This window comes from Thalassophryne amazonica, chromosome 15 (genome assembly GCF_902500255.1).
Source record: "Thalassophryne amazonica chromosome 15, fThaAma1.1, whole genome shotgun sequence".
NCBI lineage: Eukaryota > Metazoa > Chordata > Actinopteri > Batrachoidiformes > Batrachoididae > Thalassophryne > Thalassophryne amazonica.
In genome coordinates this window covers 13,085,605-13,101,429 of record NC_047117.1, presented here as the reverse complement: position 1 = coordinate 13,101,429, position 15,825 = coordinate 13,085,605, and the positions used below count along the sequence as shown (strand labels likewise).

At 42.0% G+C, this 15,825-nt stretch overlaps 1 protein-coding gene across 1 annotated transcript in view; it reads right to left on the bottom strand.

The window, feature by feature from the left end:
- Nucleotides 1–15,825, bottom strand: part of LOC117526206 (noelin-2-like) — a 101,683-nt gene that overhangs the window by 58,824 nt on the left and 27,034 nt on the right. The window contains 1 exon segment of the mRNA XM_034188254.1: nucleotides 13,966–14,115. Within this exon segment, the coding sequence (XP_034044145.1) occupies nucleotides 13,966–14,115 (150 nt within the window).

The following is a 15,825-nucleotide window of genomic DNA, read 5'->3' as shown; positions in this document are numbered from 1 at the left end:
ACGGCTGCTAGGTCATGGTAGCAGTCTGGGACTCCGGTAAGATCCGGATCAGAACCCTGAGGAGTACAGGAGGGATTATTCAGGCACACATTATTACATGCTGGACTCCATGAAATAATCTCACTTTTCACCCAATCAAAATTGGGCCCATGACGCTGTAACCAGGGGTGCCCCAGTATAATCGGGTGAGTCATCTGATCCAGTACATGAAAACTGATGGTTTCTGAGTGTATGTGGGAAATTATCATTTTAACCTGCTGTGTATGGTGTGTGATTTGGCCCAAAACATGCCCATCTACAGCACGTACCACCAGTGGATGAGAGATCTTAAACAGCTTAAGGTGAAGGGACCTGACAAGGGAAGACAAAATCAGATTGGCATCTGAACCAGAATCAACAAATGCAGATACGGTTATGGAGGAATGGTCAGATATTAATTTGGCTGGGACAATATTTCGAGAAGAAACAGAAGGAATGGAATTGAGACTCACCCGCACCTCTGATCTTGGCCGCCTGGTGGCACCCCTGGCTTGACAAGCAGATATGAAGTGCCCTGACTGTCCACAGTAGAAACAGAGTCCGCCCTCGCGGCGGCACTGTCGCTCCGCCAGAGAGAGCTGGGTGCGTCCCAACTGCATCGGTTCCTCTGAGCTGTGAGGAGGAGGGTCGAGCCGAGCCGGCTCGGAGGGGTGTCGGCACGCTGCTCCAGGAAGCAACTCCCTCGTCAAGGTCGATCCTGCAGGCGGCGGTCCGTTCGGATGGCCAGCGCAACCAGGTCGTCCAAGTCGTCTGGCAAATCGACCGCAACAAGCTGCTCCTGGATGTCGGGTGACAGTCCCTGGAAAAAGACGTAGAGTAGTGCCGCCGGGTTCCATTCACTCTTGGCTGCTAGAATGCGGAAGTCGATTGCGTAATCGGCGACCTGGTGGCTCCCCTGCTTCAGCCTCATGAGAGAGTGCGCTGCCTCGCACCCTGGAGCCGTGTGCTGGAATATCTGCTCGAGTGCGGTGGTGAATGCGGTGAGAGAGGCACAAGCTGGTGACTGGCGACCCCACTCAGCGGTGGCTCCAACTGCCGCTTGACCGGTCAGGTAAGCGATCTTAGCTTTGTCGTTAGGGAACATGGTGGACATCAGTTCAAAGTGAAGTTCGCATTGCGTGATGAATGGTCTTACATCTCTGGACTCACCTGAAAAGCGTTCTGGTTGCGACAGCTGGTTACACACCACTGGCGCTGGAACAGACGTAGGTGAAACGGCTGTCGGTACTGGTGGTGGTGGGTTGGCGCCACCGGTGGCCGCATCCGACGGAGCCTGAGGGCTGATTCGTGACAGTAGCTGATTCATTTGCTCTGTGACAGAAGACATGAATGCATCCTGACGTTTGGCGAGTTTGCCAAACCCGGAGCTGAGCGCCGCAAGCTGGTCTTCCTGCTGCGCCAGCTGTTTGCTGTGGTGACGTACCACCAACTGGTAAGCATCTGAGCCTGCTGCGTCCATAATTGGCCAGATTGATCTGACAGGAAATGAGGGTTGGACACAAATGCAAGGCTCAGTCAGGCAGCTCTGGTTTGAGGACTTTAGTGAGGATAAATGCAAAGGTCGGTACACGGGAAGGCAGTCCAAGAAACACAGCAAAAGTACAAAAATCATCAGGCTTAGACACGGTCAAGTAAAACAGGCAGGAGGTCGAGAACACGATGAGGCTGGCAGTACAAGAACACAGGAACAAGAGCTGGAGAGAAGGCACAAGGCGCATCAATCTGGCGAAGGAACAGAGCAAAATGAGCAGTATAAATACATCCCAGTAATCAACAGCAGATTGACAGCAGGTGCACAAGGAGGAGCCCAAACCATGGGCGTGGTCAGGAGAGCAGAGGCACACCCACCACCACAAGAGACAGAGAAACCAAAACAGGAAAAGGTCACACAGAGGAACAGAAAACTGGACAGCAACCACAATACATAAAGACAAACCCAAGCAAACTCACACCCTGACAGAAATGTCTTTGTTTCTGGCCCTTGAGATGAAGCGAAGCTGGAGACGAGCATATGGACTCATGAGGTTGCTGTCTGGTGATGACGAAGTCTGGTTCTTCCTGTCTCATCACATGGTTATGAGACTTGGACTCTAACCAGTGACTGAAGGCAACAACTGGATGTCTTTGGTACTAGGTCTCTTTGGAAGATCCTTGGGTAGAGCTGGAAAGGCATTGTGTCAAATAAGTGGTTACTGAAAGAGACTCAGATGATGAGTATCATTTGCATTGTGTGGGAGTGTCAGTTTGGACATTTAGTCCAGCTGGTGCGTTTCTCTGTGTGTGATCCAGCATTCAGGTGTCTCACTGTTGAGCATCCCAGCGGCTGGATCAGGCCAAGGGGACACCCACACTTCACCTGGCAGTGACAGATTGTTGGCTACTTTTAAGATGTGGAGATGGGCTTATTGTCTGCCTGGATGGTTACAATCCAGGACCCAGGATGGTTCCGTGGTGTCGTGGATGTGGCAATGCGTGACACCAGCACCTGCTTCCAGATCTGGTTTGACGAGGGTCTTGTATCCCCAAGAGGTAGTACTGTTCAAGCGATGACGTTCAGTGGTGAAAAATTAGGTCAATGTCAGTGCCATTACTTGTAGTTCCTCAAATAGCCATGTGAGGCTGACTGTAAAAGTGAGTCACTCCCCATATAACACAATGTTAAAATCTCCAACTTCACAAAGGAAATAAACATGTTCACAGCCTAGTACAAAACAACGGTTTGATTTCTATCGCAAGATTCTTCATCCATGACAACTGTACAAGGGTGAATTTGTATATAATTGTTAGATAATATCTGTTCTAAGTCCTTATTTTATGTTAGTTTTCAAGTGTTTGCTTTTGCTATTTGATTGGAAGTCTCTGGGATCTGGTTTAATGTTTAAATGTAAGAGTTAAGTTTTACTTCCATCATTTATGTCTAAGTTCTGGATACGGGGGGCTCCCCCTATCTGTGAAAGCCAGTAACATTAGAAATGCGAGACTAAACTACACCCATTGTAAACGCCCACATTGTAAAAGAAGTGTTGTATGACCCATTTTCTGGGCCTTCCATAAGATGGACACTGTCTGTGAGGGTCCCGGTCCGGTTTTCATTGTGACCTTTAATAAATCCAAAATGAAGAATACAATGGTTTGGTTCTTGGAAAGAGGCAGTAAATTACATAAAGAGCTGGGAGAAATTACAATAATTCATCAGTTTAAGCTGTTATAGGCCATAAAGTTGTGAATAATTAACCTTGAATGACAGGTTGTGTGTGACAGTGGGCCCGCGGCCCTGCTAGCTGATGCAGGCAGCAGCAGCTAGCTTGATCTGTGTTTTTGTGTTTTCTGAGCATTTTATTACAAATATATGTGATGTTATAGTTTGCTGTGCAGTTAAGTGTATGAAGGAACAATCACAGAAGTCTGTGCTCCAGTATTTCTGCTGGGCGAAATTTTAGTATTATATAATTAGTATATAGGCACCAGTAGCACTAATTAGCAGGTACAGCCACGGCTACTAAAACAATACACCGCTTATAATTTTTAATACTTGCACCCAAGCCACCTGTTATGAAAACCCACTGTTCAGTCTGCAAAAAAAGTTAGCCTGCTAGCTATATAGCTTGTTGGGTAACTCTGAGATATATTTTCATTTTTCTTGCTCAGGATTCATTGATCTTGTCTACTTCATCTGTCAACACAGAACACAAAACAGGCCGAGAACCAGAGCTTTTTTCATTTCTTTACTGTTTTTTTTTTTTTTTTTTTTGTAGTGGAATAAACAAAACGGATTCTACTGGTCTGACAGAACCTTGAATAGCACCCACTTATATGTGACCACAGAAGCATTGCAATTAATGCCGCATTTTGAAAAATCTTTCTCGACAGTGAATTAAAAAAAAAATCATTGTAAAAATGACCCACATTTCTGGATGTGACATGTAAACAAACAAACAAATAAACACTCAAGTGAAAACCCACCCACACTCTGTGCAGCGTGAAGCCAAGCCGAGAAATCAGACCGCACTAACATTGTTGTGTTTTTGCATGATCTCTATCTTGATCTATCGCCTCTACTGGTGGTTGGCTCTCACTGCGGTATTGTATCACTTCCTGTTCCGGAGCACAGCGGTGTTTTGCTGTATCTGTTAGCTGTTTAATCTGCGCAGTTAGATTGATCTAGTTACCTAGATAATGATTTGTTTCACAGTGTAATCTTCACGTGCCTTAACTAAAGCACTCCCTCTGCTGAATCACCTCTAAATTATTTACACATTATTCACTTTGTGTGTTTTTAGGAATCCGCTAGCTTAGCGCAGCTACTAGCTCTTAGCCGGTTTAGCATGGCGGCTTCTTGTGTCTCTCCCGCACTTTTCTGCTCTGGGTGTGAAATGTTTAGTTATTCCTCGGCCTCCTTTACCAGTAATGGTACTTGTAATAAGTGTAGCTTATTCGTAGCTTTGGAGGCCAGGCTGGGCGAATTGGAGACTCGGCTCCACACCGTGGAAAATTCTACAGCTAGCCAGGCCCCTGTAGTCGGTGCGGACCAAGGTAGCTTAGCCGCCGTTAGTTTCCCTCTGGCAGATCCCGAGCAGCCGGGAAAGCAGGCCGACTGGGTGACTGTGAAGAGGAAGCGTAGTCCTAAACAGAAGCCCCGTGTACACCGCCAACCCGTTCACATTTCTAACCGTTTTTCCCCACTCGGCGACACACCCGCCGAGGATCAAACTCTGGTTATTGGCGACTCTGTTTTGAGAAATGTGAAGTTAGCGACACCAGCAACCATAGTCAATTGTCTTCCGGGGGCCAGAGCAGGCGACATTGAAGGAAATTTGAAACTGCTGGCTAAGGCTAAGCGTAAATTTGGTAAGATTGTAATTCACGTCGGCAGTAATGACACCCGGTTACGCCAATCGGAGGTCACTAAAATTAACATTGAATCGGTGTGTAACTTTGCAAAAACAAGTTCGGACTCTGTAGTTTTCTCTGGGCCCCTCCCCAATCGGACCGGGAGTGACATGTTTAGCCGCATGTTCTCCTTGAATTGCTGGCTGTCTGAGTGGTGTCCAAAAAAATGAGGTGGGCTTCATAGATAATTGGCAGAGCTTCTGGGGAAAACCTGGTCTTGTTAGGAGAGACGGCATCCATCCCACTTTGGATGGAGCAGCTCTCATTTCTAGAAATCTGGCCAATTTTCTTAAATCCTCCAAACCGTGACTATCCAGGGTTGGGACCAGGAAGTAGTCTTACACACCTCTCTGCAGCTTCTCTCCCCCTGCCATCCCCTCATTACCCCATCCCCGTAGAGACGGTGCCTGCTCCCAGACAACCAATAACCAGCAAAAATCTATTTAAGCATAAAAATTCAAAAAGAAAAAATAATATAACACCTTCAACTGCACCACAGACTAAAACAGTTAAATGTGGTCTATTAAACATTAGGTCTCTCTCTTCTAAGTCCCTGTTAGTAAATTATATAATAATTGATCAACATATTGATTTATTCTGCCTTACAGAAACCTGGTTACAGCAGGATGAATATGTTAGTTTAAATGAGTCAATACCCCCGAGTCACACTAACTGCCAGAACGCTCGTAGCACGGGCCAAGGCGGAGGATTAGCAGCAATCTTCCATTCCAGCTTATTAATTAATCAAAAACCCAGACAGAGCTTTAATTCATTTGAAAGCTTGACTCTTAGTCTTGTCCATCCAAATTGGTAGTCCCAAAAACCAGTTTTATTTGTTGTTATCTATAATCCTCCTGGTCGTTACTGTGAGTTTCTCTGTGAATTTTCAGAACTTTTGTCTGACTTAGTGCTTAGCTCAGATAAGATAATTATAGTGGGCGATTTTAACATCCACACAGATGCTGAGAATGACAGCCTCAACACTGCATTTAATCTATTATTAGACTCAGTTGGCTTTGCTCAAAATGTAAATGAGTCCACCCACCACTTTAATCATATCTTAGATCTTGTTCTGACTTATGGTATGGAAATTGAAGACTTAACAGTATTCCCTGAAAACTCCCTTCTGTCTGATCATTTCTTAATAACATTTACATTTACTCTGATGGACTACCCAGCAGTGGGGAATAAGTTTCATTACACTAGAAGTCTTTCAGAAAGCGCTGTAACTAGGTTTAAGGATATGATTCCTTCTTTATGTTCTCTAATGCCATATACCAACACAGTGCAGAGTAGCTACCTAAACTCTGTAAGTGAGATAGAGTATCTCGTCAATAGTTTTACATCCTCATTGAAGACAACTTTAGATGCTGTAGCTCCTCTGAAAAAGAGAGCTTTAAATCAGAAGTGCCTGACTCCGTGGTATAACTCACAAACTCGCAGCTTAAAGCAGATAACCCGTAAGTTGGAGAGGAAATGGCGTCTCACTAATTTAGAAGATCTTCACTTAGCCTGGAAAAAGAGTCTGTTGCTCTATAAAAAAGCCCTCCGTAAAGCTAGGACATCTTACTACTCATCACTAATTGAAGAAAATAAGAACAACCCCAGGTTTCTTTTCAGCACTGTAGCCAGGCTGACAAAGAGTCAGAGCTCTATTGAGCCGAGTATTCCTTTAACTTTAACTAGTAATGACTTCATGACATTCTTTGCTAATAAAATTTGAACTATTAGAGAAAAAATTATTCATAACCATCCCAAAGACGTATCGGTATCTTTGGCTGCTTTCAGTGATGCCGGTATTTGGTTAGACTCTTTCTCTCCGATTGTTCTGTCTGAGTTATTTTCATTAGTTACTTCATCCAAACCATCAACATGTCTATTAGACCCCATTCCTACCAGGCTGCTCAAGGAAGCCCTACCATTATTTAATGCTTCGATCTTAAATATGATCAATCTATCTTTATTAGTTGGCTATGTACCACAGGCTTTTAAGGTGGCAGTAATTAAACCATTACTTAAAAAGCCATCACTTGACCCAGCTATCTTAGCTAATTATAGGCCAATCTCCAACCTTCCTTTTCTCTCAAAAATTCTTGAAAGGGTAGTTGTAAAACAGCTAACTGATCATCTGCAGAGGAATGGTTTATTTGAAGAGTTTCAGTCAGGTTTTAGAATTCATCATAGTACAGAAACAGCATTAGTGAAGGTTACAAATGATCTTCTTATGGCCTCAGACAGTGGACTCATCTCTGTGCTTGTTCTGTTAGACCTCAGTGCTGCTTTTGATACTGTTGACCATAAAATGTTATTACAGAGATTAGAGCATGCCATAGGTATTAAAGGCACTGCGCTGTGGTGGTTTGAATCATATTTATCTAATAGATTACAATTTGTTCATGTAAATGGGGAATCTTCTTCACAGACTAAGGTTAATTATGGAGTTCCACAAGGTTCTGTGCTAGGACCAATTTTATTCACTTTATACATGCTTCCCTTAGGCAGTATTATTAGACAGCATTGCTTAAATTTTCATTGTTACGCAGATGATACCCAGCTTTATCTATCCATGAAGCCAGAGGACACACACCAATTAGCTAAACTGCAGGATTGTCTTACAGACATAAAGACATGGATGACCTCTAATTTCCTGCTTTTAAACTCAGATAAAACTGAAGTTATTGTACTTGGCCCCACAAATCTTAGAAACATGGTGTCTAACCAGATCCTTACTCTGGATGGCATTACCCTGACCTCTAGTAATACTGTGAGAAATCTTGGAGTCATTTTTGATCAGGATATGTCATTCAAAGCGCATATTAAACAAATATGTAGGACTGCTTTTTTGCATTTACGCAATATCTCTAAAATTAGAAAGGTCTTGTCTCAGAGTGATGCTGAAAAACTAATTCATGCATTTATTTCCTCTAGGCTGGACTATTGTAATTCATTATTATCAGGTTGTCCTAAAAGTTCCCTGAAAAGCCTTCAGTTCATTCAAAATGCTGCAGCTAGAGTACTAACGGGGACTAGAAGGAGAGAGCATCTCACCCATATTGGCCTCTCTTCATTGGCTTCCTGTTAATTCTAGAATAGAATTTAAAATTTTTCTTCTTACTTATAAGGTTTTGAATAATCAGGTCCCATCTTATCTTAGGGACCTCATAGTACCATATCACCCCAATAGAGCGCTTCGCTCTCAGACTGCAGGCTTACTTGTAGTTCCTAGGGTTTGTAAGAGTAGAATGGGAGGCAGAGCCTTCAGCTTTCAGGCTCCTCTCCTGTGGAACCAGCTCCCAATTTGGATCAGGGAGACAGACACCCTCTCTACTTTTAAGATCAGACTTAAAACTTTCCTTTTTGCTAAAGCTTATAGTTAGGGCTGGATCAGGTGACCTTGAACCATCCCTTAGTTATGCTGCTATAGACTTAGACTGCTGGGGGGTTCCCATAATGCACTGAGTGTTTCTTTCTCTTTTTGCTCTGTATGCACCACTCTGCATTTAATCATTAGTGATTGATCTCTGCTCCCCTCCACAGCATGTCTTTTTCCTGGTTCTCTCCCTCAGCCCCAACCAGTCCCAGCAGAAGACTGCCCCTCCCTGAGCCTGGTTCTGCTGGAGGTTTCTTCCTGTTAAAAGGGAGTTTTTCCTTCCCACTGTCGCCAAGTGCTTGCACACAGGGGGTCGTTTTGACCATTGGGGTTTTTACGTAATTATTGTATGGCCTTGCCTTACAATATAAAGCGCCTTGGGGCAACTGTTTGTTGTGATTTGGCGCTATATAAATAAAATTGATTGATTGATTGATTGACTAATGCAAACACACAAACATCCACACAGCAGGAGCTGGTCTTACTTCCAGAGACACGCTGCGTTAATTAAGATTCATAAACTCATAAGACTCAACAGGAAAAGTGTAAAGGAGAGAAGACTGAGAGGATCTATTATTACCCACGCCTGACACAGTCAGACGTGTGTGTGTGTGTGTGTGTGTGTGTGTCTGTGTCTGTGTATGCATGCCCTTGTTTCTGCAAAAAGAAAACTTTTACTTCAGCCCACCCACCAGAAGATGGTGCTGTACTTACTAAAACCCTTTAATTATGTACTGTAGCTTCACTGGGTGCACAGAGCTCACATGATGTGGACTTAATTAAACTTGCATTAAAACGTGCACATGTGAGTTCATTATTTGCCTTCAAGTTTCAACTAAGTAACGAGGGAGTTACTTTCCGGCTGCAAAATGGCTTGATAAATGTTGCTTTCAAATAATGCAGGTTGGAAGTAAAGTCAGCCGTTGCATGTGCACCTGAAGTTGCTGCAGAAAAACACTGTCCTGACATGAGCACATTTGCATAATCAAGCAGACGTGCACAAAAAGCAACTTTTGGATAGGCTGCAGTTACTTCGGTCAACTGGACAACGATGCACAACTTCAATATTTAGCTCAGTTAAAGTCTGCAAGAGTGGAGTCATTCCTGGATATGCAGCCAGCTGATGATCCCCAAAACAAAAGTGGAATATGTCAAAATAACAGTGCCAGATTATCGAGATTCCTGCATATTTCTGTTATATCAGTTTGCTGTATTATATCAGTAGTGTGACAGATAGATAGATAGATAGATAGATAGATAGATAGATAGATAGATAGATAGATAGATAGATAGATAGATAGATAGATAGATAGATAGATAGATAGATAGATAGATAGATAGATAGATAGATAGATAGATAGATAGATAGATAGATAGATAGATAGATAGATAGATAGATAGATAGATAGATAGATAGATAGATAGATAGATAGATAGACAGTCAGTTTTGTGCAGATGGGTTTGCATCGTCTGAGGAAGTCATTTTTGCATGTGTTGTCAAAAATACAGCCCATAATGTTAACTGGAAATGCTGGCGTCGCAACAAGAGGCACTTTGGCCTTCTTTCAAACATCTGAACTAATGTTACCTCTTCTTATTCCATTCTGGATATAGTGACAGTAAGCATATTGTTTAGTGTCAGTCACAAAGGTTTGAAAAACATTCTTACCCATTTTAAAAGCCCAGTTCCTCTTGAGTTGCAATCCTGAAGCCAAAGTGTAGCTTCCACTTCCCATTATGACATCACTGGGCTCCTGCAAACAGCTGCTGTTTGCTTCAGCTGGAATGAAACAAATCTGTCCACTTTTCGTCCTTTGTTTCTGTGCATGATCCACGTGAGATGAAAAGTTATAATCCCCATATTACTGCATCATCTGTGTTGTAATTTGTGTTGTGCTTCTGTATCACACTTGTCCTGCTGTTACATGCAAATTCTACCCTGGAGATCAATAAACACTTAGATTGTTATTTTGTGATGCTTGAACACTGAACAAATTATGTTTTTTTTTTGTTGTTAACACTATGCATACTAACAAATGCTGAAACACTCTGAGCAATGGAGAATCAATACGTTACTTTAGATTCACTGCAACACAAACTCCACTAAAGTGTTTATATTATACATCTTTTAAGCGAGATAATATAAGGTACTTGGTGTCTAAAAAACAATTATTAAATGTTAGAGCCAAAAACACTCCAATGATCATTCCATATCAAATCAACAAATGACTCATGCTCTTCAGTCTCAGATTTAGATTAAACATTTAAGAAAATGTTCTGTTGGATAAATCCAAAGTTTCAGCATTGTGCTCAAAATAGGTTACAAGATATGATAGAAAATATGACTCATTTTGCTGAGAAATTGCAGCTGCTTGATTTTTGGTTATTTTCAATGCCTCATATCTTTGTGAATATAGCACAAAGAACAACAATTTTTTTCAGCAGTAGGTAAAAAATTATGTATAGATTTGATTACAACATCAATGGTTTTGTGAGAAATTACATTTAAAGACGTATGAGATACGGTGCATCCAAAAAGTATTCACAGTGCTTCACTTTTTTCACATTTTGTTATGTTACAGCCTTATTCCAAAATGGATGAAATTAATTTTATTCCTCAATATTCTACACACAATACCACATAATGAAAATGCAAAAAAAGTTTTTTCTTTTTAGATTTTTGCAAATTTATTAAAAATAAAAACTAAGAAATCATAAAAGTATTCACGGCCTTTGCCATGAAGCTCAAAAATTGAGCTCAGGTGCATCCTGTTTCCACTGATCATCCTTGAGATGTTTCTACAGCTTAATTGGAGTCCACCTGGAGTAAATTCAGTTGATTGGACATGATTTGGGAAGGCACACACCTGTCTACATATAAGGTCCCACAGTTGACAGTGTATGTCAGAGCACAAACCAAGCATGAAGTCAAAGGAATTGTCTGTAGACCTCTGAAACAGGATTGTCTGGAGGCACAATCTGGGGAAGGCTACAGAAACATTTCTGCTGCTTTGAAGGTCCCAGTGAGCACAGTGGCCTCCATCATCCATAAATAGAAGAAGATTGGATCCACCAGGACTCTTCTTAGAGCTGGCCGCCCATCTAAACTGAGCAATTGGGGGAGAAGGGCCTTAGTCAGAGAGGTGACCAAGAACCAGATGGTTACTCTGTCAGAGCTCCAGCATTCCTCTGAGGAGAGAGGAGAACCTTCCAGAAGGACAACCATCTCTGGAGCAATCCACCAATCAGGCCTGTATGGTAGCATGGCCTCCACCTCCTTAGTAAAAGGCACATGGCAGCCCACCTGGAGTTTGCCAAAAGGCACCTGAAGGACTCTCAGACCATGAGAAACAAAATTCTCTGGTCAGATGAGATAAAGATTGAACTCTTTAGCACCATCCCTACAGTGAAACATTGTGGTGCCAGCATCATGCTGTGGGGATGTTTTTCACCTTCAGGAACTAGGAGACTAGCCAGGATTGAGAGAAAGATGAATGCAGCAATGTACAGATACATCCTGGATAAAAACCTGCTCCAGAGCGCTCTTGACCTCAGACTGGGCAACGGTTCAGTAGGACAATGACCCTGAACACACAGCCAAGATATCAAAGGAGTGGCTTCAGGACAACTCTGTGAATATCCTTGAGTGGCCCAGCCAGAGCCCAGACCTGAATCTGATTGAACATCTCTGGAGAGATCTGAAAACGCTCCCCTTCCAACCTGATGGAGCTTGAGAGGTGCGGAAAAGAGGAATGGACACAACTGCCCAAAGACAGGTGCACCAAGCTTGTTGCACCATATTCAAGAAAACTTGAAGCTGTAATTGCTGTCAAAGGTACATCAAAAAATACTGAACAACGGGTGTGAATACTTGCGTACATGTGATTTCTTATGTTTTTATTTTTTAATAAATTTGCAAAAACATTTATGTCATTGATGTCATTTCATGTCATTATGTGGTGTTGTGAGTAGAATTTCGGAAGGAAAAAAATTAGTTTACTCCATTTTGCAAAAAGACTGTACCATAACAAACTGTGGAAAATGTGAAGTGCTGTGAATACTTTCCAGATGCACTGGTTTTTTGTTGTTGTTGTTGTTTGTGTTTGTGTGTGTGTGTTTTTTTTTTTTTTTGCTGAAAAAGTCGGTCCTACTGGCTTTGTAATTCCTTGAAAACTGGAACTCTTAAAATCTTTAAACCTTTATGCATAACCCTACTGAAATTGTTATATATATATATATATATATATATATATATACAGTGCCACACCTCCAAGCAAAAAAACCTGGTCAATTTTCGGGAAGACTAGCCATTGATATATTAGTTTATATTGAGTCATTGTTACCTGCTGCAGAAAAGTTCATGATTCCATATGTTATATTTAAAAAGATATGGGACATTTAAAATAACAACAACAACAAAAAAATTCAAGTTGTCACAACTTTCAGGCAAATGCAACACATACAGTAAAATGGCCACTTTGGATCCCCCCCCCCCCCCACACAGTTGATATAACTACGAAACATTCGCTGAAGATTTGATCAGCCCAAAGAGCTGGGGCCCAAAAAATTTTTTCATGATTTGACATAGACAGTGAGGTGATTACAAAAAGTAAAAGTAAACGAAAAATGCTTGTTTCTGTGCTTTTCCTTCAAACGAAAGCCTGTTTAAAAAAGAAAAATAACCAAAAACAGCAACAAAAAAAGGACTTCTGAGATATGTCACAGATATGTGAAACAACATGTTTCAGCCTAAATTTAGCTCACAGCAGAAGTAACTACACACAGAATTATGGTTCTATCAGGGTGTTAACATAAAAATTCAAACAGATTTAACTGCAAAATAAATAAAATAAAACTGACTGTGCACACAATGAACCCTTTAACTGCAGCTGAGGTGCGATCAATAATGCACACTAACATTTCTCCAAAACGTAGCCGTGCAATTATGTAATTTTCAGCTCCACAGTGGGCAGCAGCAAACACAGACGAGAATGCACATTATTTGTCAGCAGCTTGGCCTCGTTGTCACATGATGTGTACATCTCTGTGTCCTTGACAACAGACCTGAGCTGAGATGGTGCTGCACAAACATTTGCTGCCATTGGCCCTTCACTGAGAAAACAAAAAGTGATTTGGAGAAGTTGATGAATGAGTGAAGGTCGTAATGCAGGGGGAGATAAAAGTCTCAGAAGTGGGGGCACGTGCCCGACAATAGTGGATGCTTTAGAAAATTGTAGTTTGAGGTGTTCAATAATTCAAAGTCTGCTAGAAATCAGTTATATTTCACTGTCAGGAAGCATCTGTCTGTTGGACAGAAATGTGGTTATAGCAAAAAAACATCAAACCTTGCATAGGTAGGAACACAAGTCTGTAATTCTCAGAGGCAAAGGTGCAGAGGGATTGTCTCCCATGAATCTGTCAGCGATCCCTTTGAGTTTAAACTCCTATGACATGCTGAATGACAGGATGTCTGCAGAGGATAGAGCTACACATGTAGCAGGGATACATCTGTCAGTGAAGCCTCACCGCGTGTGTGTGTGTGTGTGCATGCGCATAAGCATGTGCACGCATTCCTGCCAAGTGTCAAATCAGTCTTCTGTTGCAGCGGTTCCGGCGCTGTACTGCAATGCTGTCCAGTGTTTAAACATACAGGGTTTCAAACGCACCTGTTCAGTCAGCAGGCGTAGTTGTTGACTCCGAGGGTCTCGTTTGCAGAGGTTCCGTGCCGGAGCGACCACCGTGCAGATGCACCTGCCATCGGGATCTGAGGCGGTACTGTACACCTGCCAGCCTTCCTCTGAACCCGGGTACAAGCCCTGCACCACAGACACATTCTCTGTTACTGCACAAATCAAACTGGAACCTTTTCATACCTCATAAACAAATGATTTCTGCCTGCAGTAATAGCTTTATATTCTACACGGACACATTTAAATTTTATGACATTCCTCTCTGACTGCTCCAATAAACCACATTATGCATGCCATGGTGTTCCAAATATAAGTTAGTGCTTTTTAGTTTACTCTTGAAATGTATCTAGAAAAAAAAATGGGTTCATGTTATATTTGGGGTCCAGATTTTTACATGCCTTGTCCTTAATAACCAAGTTGCTCCCAGTGTAGTGAGCACCTCATATGGCAGCACCCCGACATCAGTGTGTGGGTGCGTCTGTGTGAATGCTAGGCATCACTGTAAAGTGCTTTGAGCTTCTGATTCAGTTGGAAAAGTGCTGTATAAATGCAGCCCATTTATCATATAGTACATCCCTGACCACACCATATTTTACTTTCATCCACCTACTGCTGGTAAATTTCTCTCCACCATTTTAAGACGTGCATGACGTCCAGAGGAAAACCAGAAGTGAACTCAACACCACGTTGTTACAAGCAGACTATAAATTAGTTTGCAATAAAAGACCCAAAAAATATTAACAAATTAACATATTTCAAATAAACTTTTATGTTCTGTAGTTCTCTTTTACGTATGTTCTGTAGTTTTCTCTGGGCCCCTCCCCAATCGGACCAGGAGTGACATGTTTAGCCGCATGTTCTCCTTGAATTGCTGGCTGTCTGAGTGGTGTCCAAAAAATGAGGTGGGCTTCATAGATAATTGGCAAAGCTTCTGGGGAAAACCTGGTCTTGTTAGGAGAGACGGCATCCATCCCACTTTGGATGGAGCAGCTCTCATTTCTAGAAATCTGGCCAATTTTCTTAAATCCTCCAAATCGTGACTATCCAGGGTTGGGACCAGGAAGCAGAGTTGTAGTCTTACACACCTCTCTGCAGCTTCTCTCCCCCTGCCATCCCCTCATTACCCCATCCCTGTAGAGACGGTGCCTGCTCCCAGACCACCAATAACCAGCAAAAATCTATTTAAGCATAAAAATTCAAAAAGAAAAAATAATATAGCACCTTCAACTGCACCACAGACTAAAACAGTTAAATGTGGTCTATTAAACATTAGGTCTCTCTCTTCTAAGTCCCTGTTAGTAAATGATATAATAATTGATCAACATATTGATTTATTCTGCCTTACAGAAACCTGGTTACAGCAGGATGAATATGTTAGTTTAAATGAGTCAACACCCCCGAGTCACACTAACTGCCAGAACGCTCGTAGCATGGGCCGAGGCGGAGGATTAGCAGCAATCTTCCATTCCAGCTTATTAATTAATCAAAAACCCAGACAGAGCTTTAATTCATTTGAAAGCTTGACTCTTAGTCTTGTCCATCCAAATTGGAAGGCCCAAAAAACAGTTTTATTTGTTATTATCCATCGTCCTCCTGGTCGTTACTGTGAGTTTCTCTGTGAATTTTCAGACCTTTTGTCTGACTTAGTGCTTAGCTCAGATAAGATAATTATAGTGGGTGATTTTAACATCCACACAGATGCTGAGAATGACAGCCTCAACACTGCATTTAATCTATTATTAGACTCAATTGGCTTTGCTCAAAATGTAAATGAGTCCACCCACCACTTTAATCATATCTTAGATCTTGTTCTGACTTATGGTATGGAAATTGAAG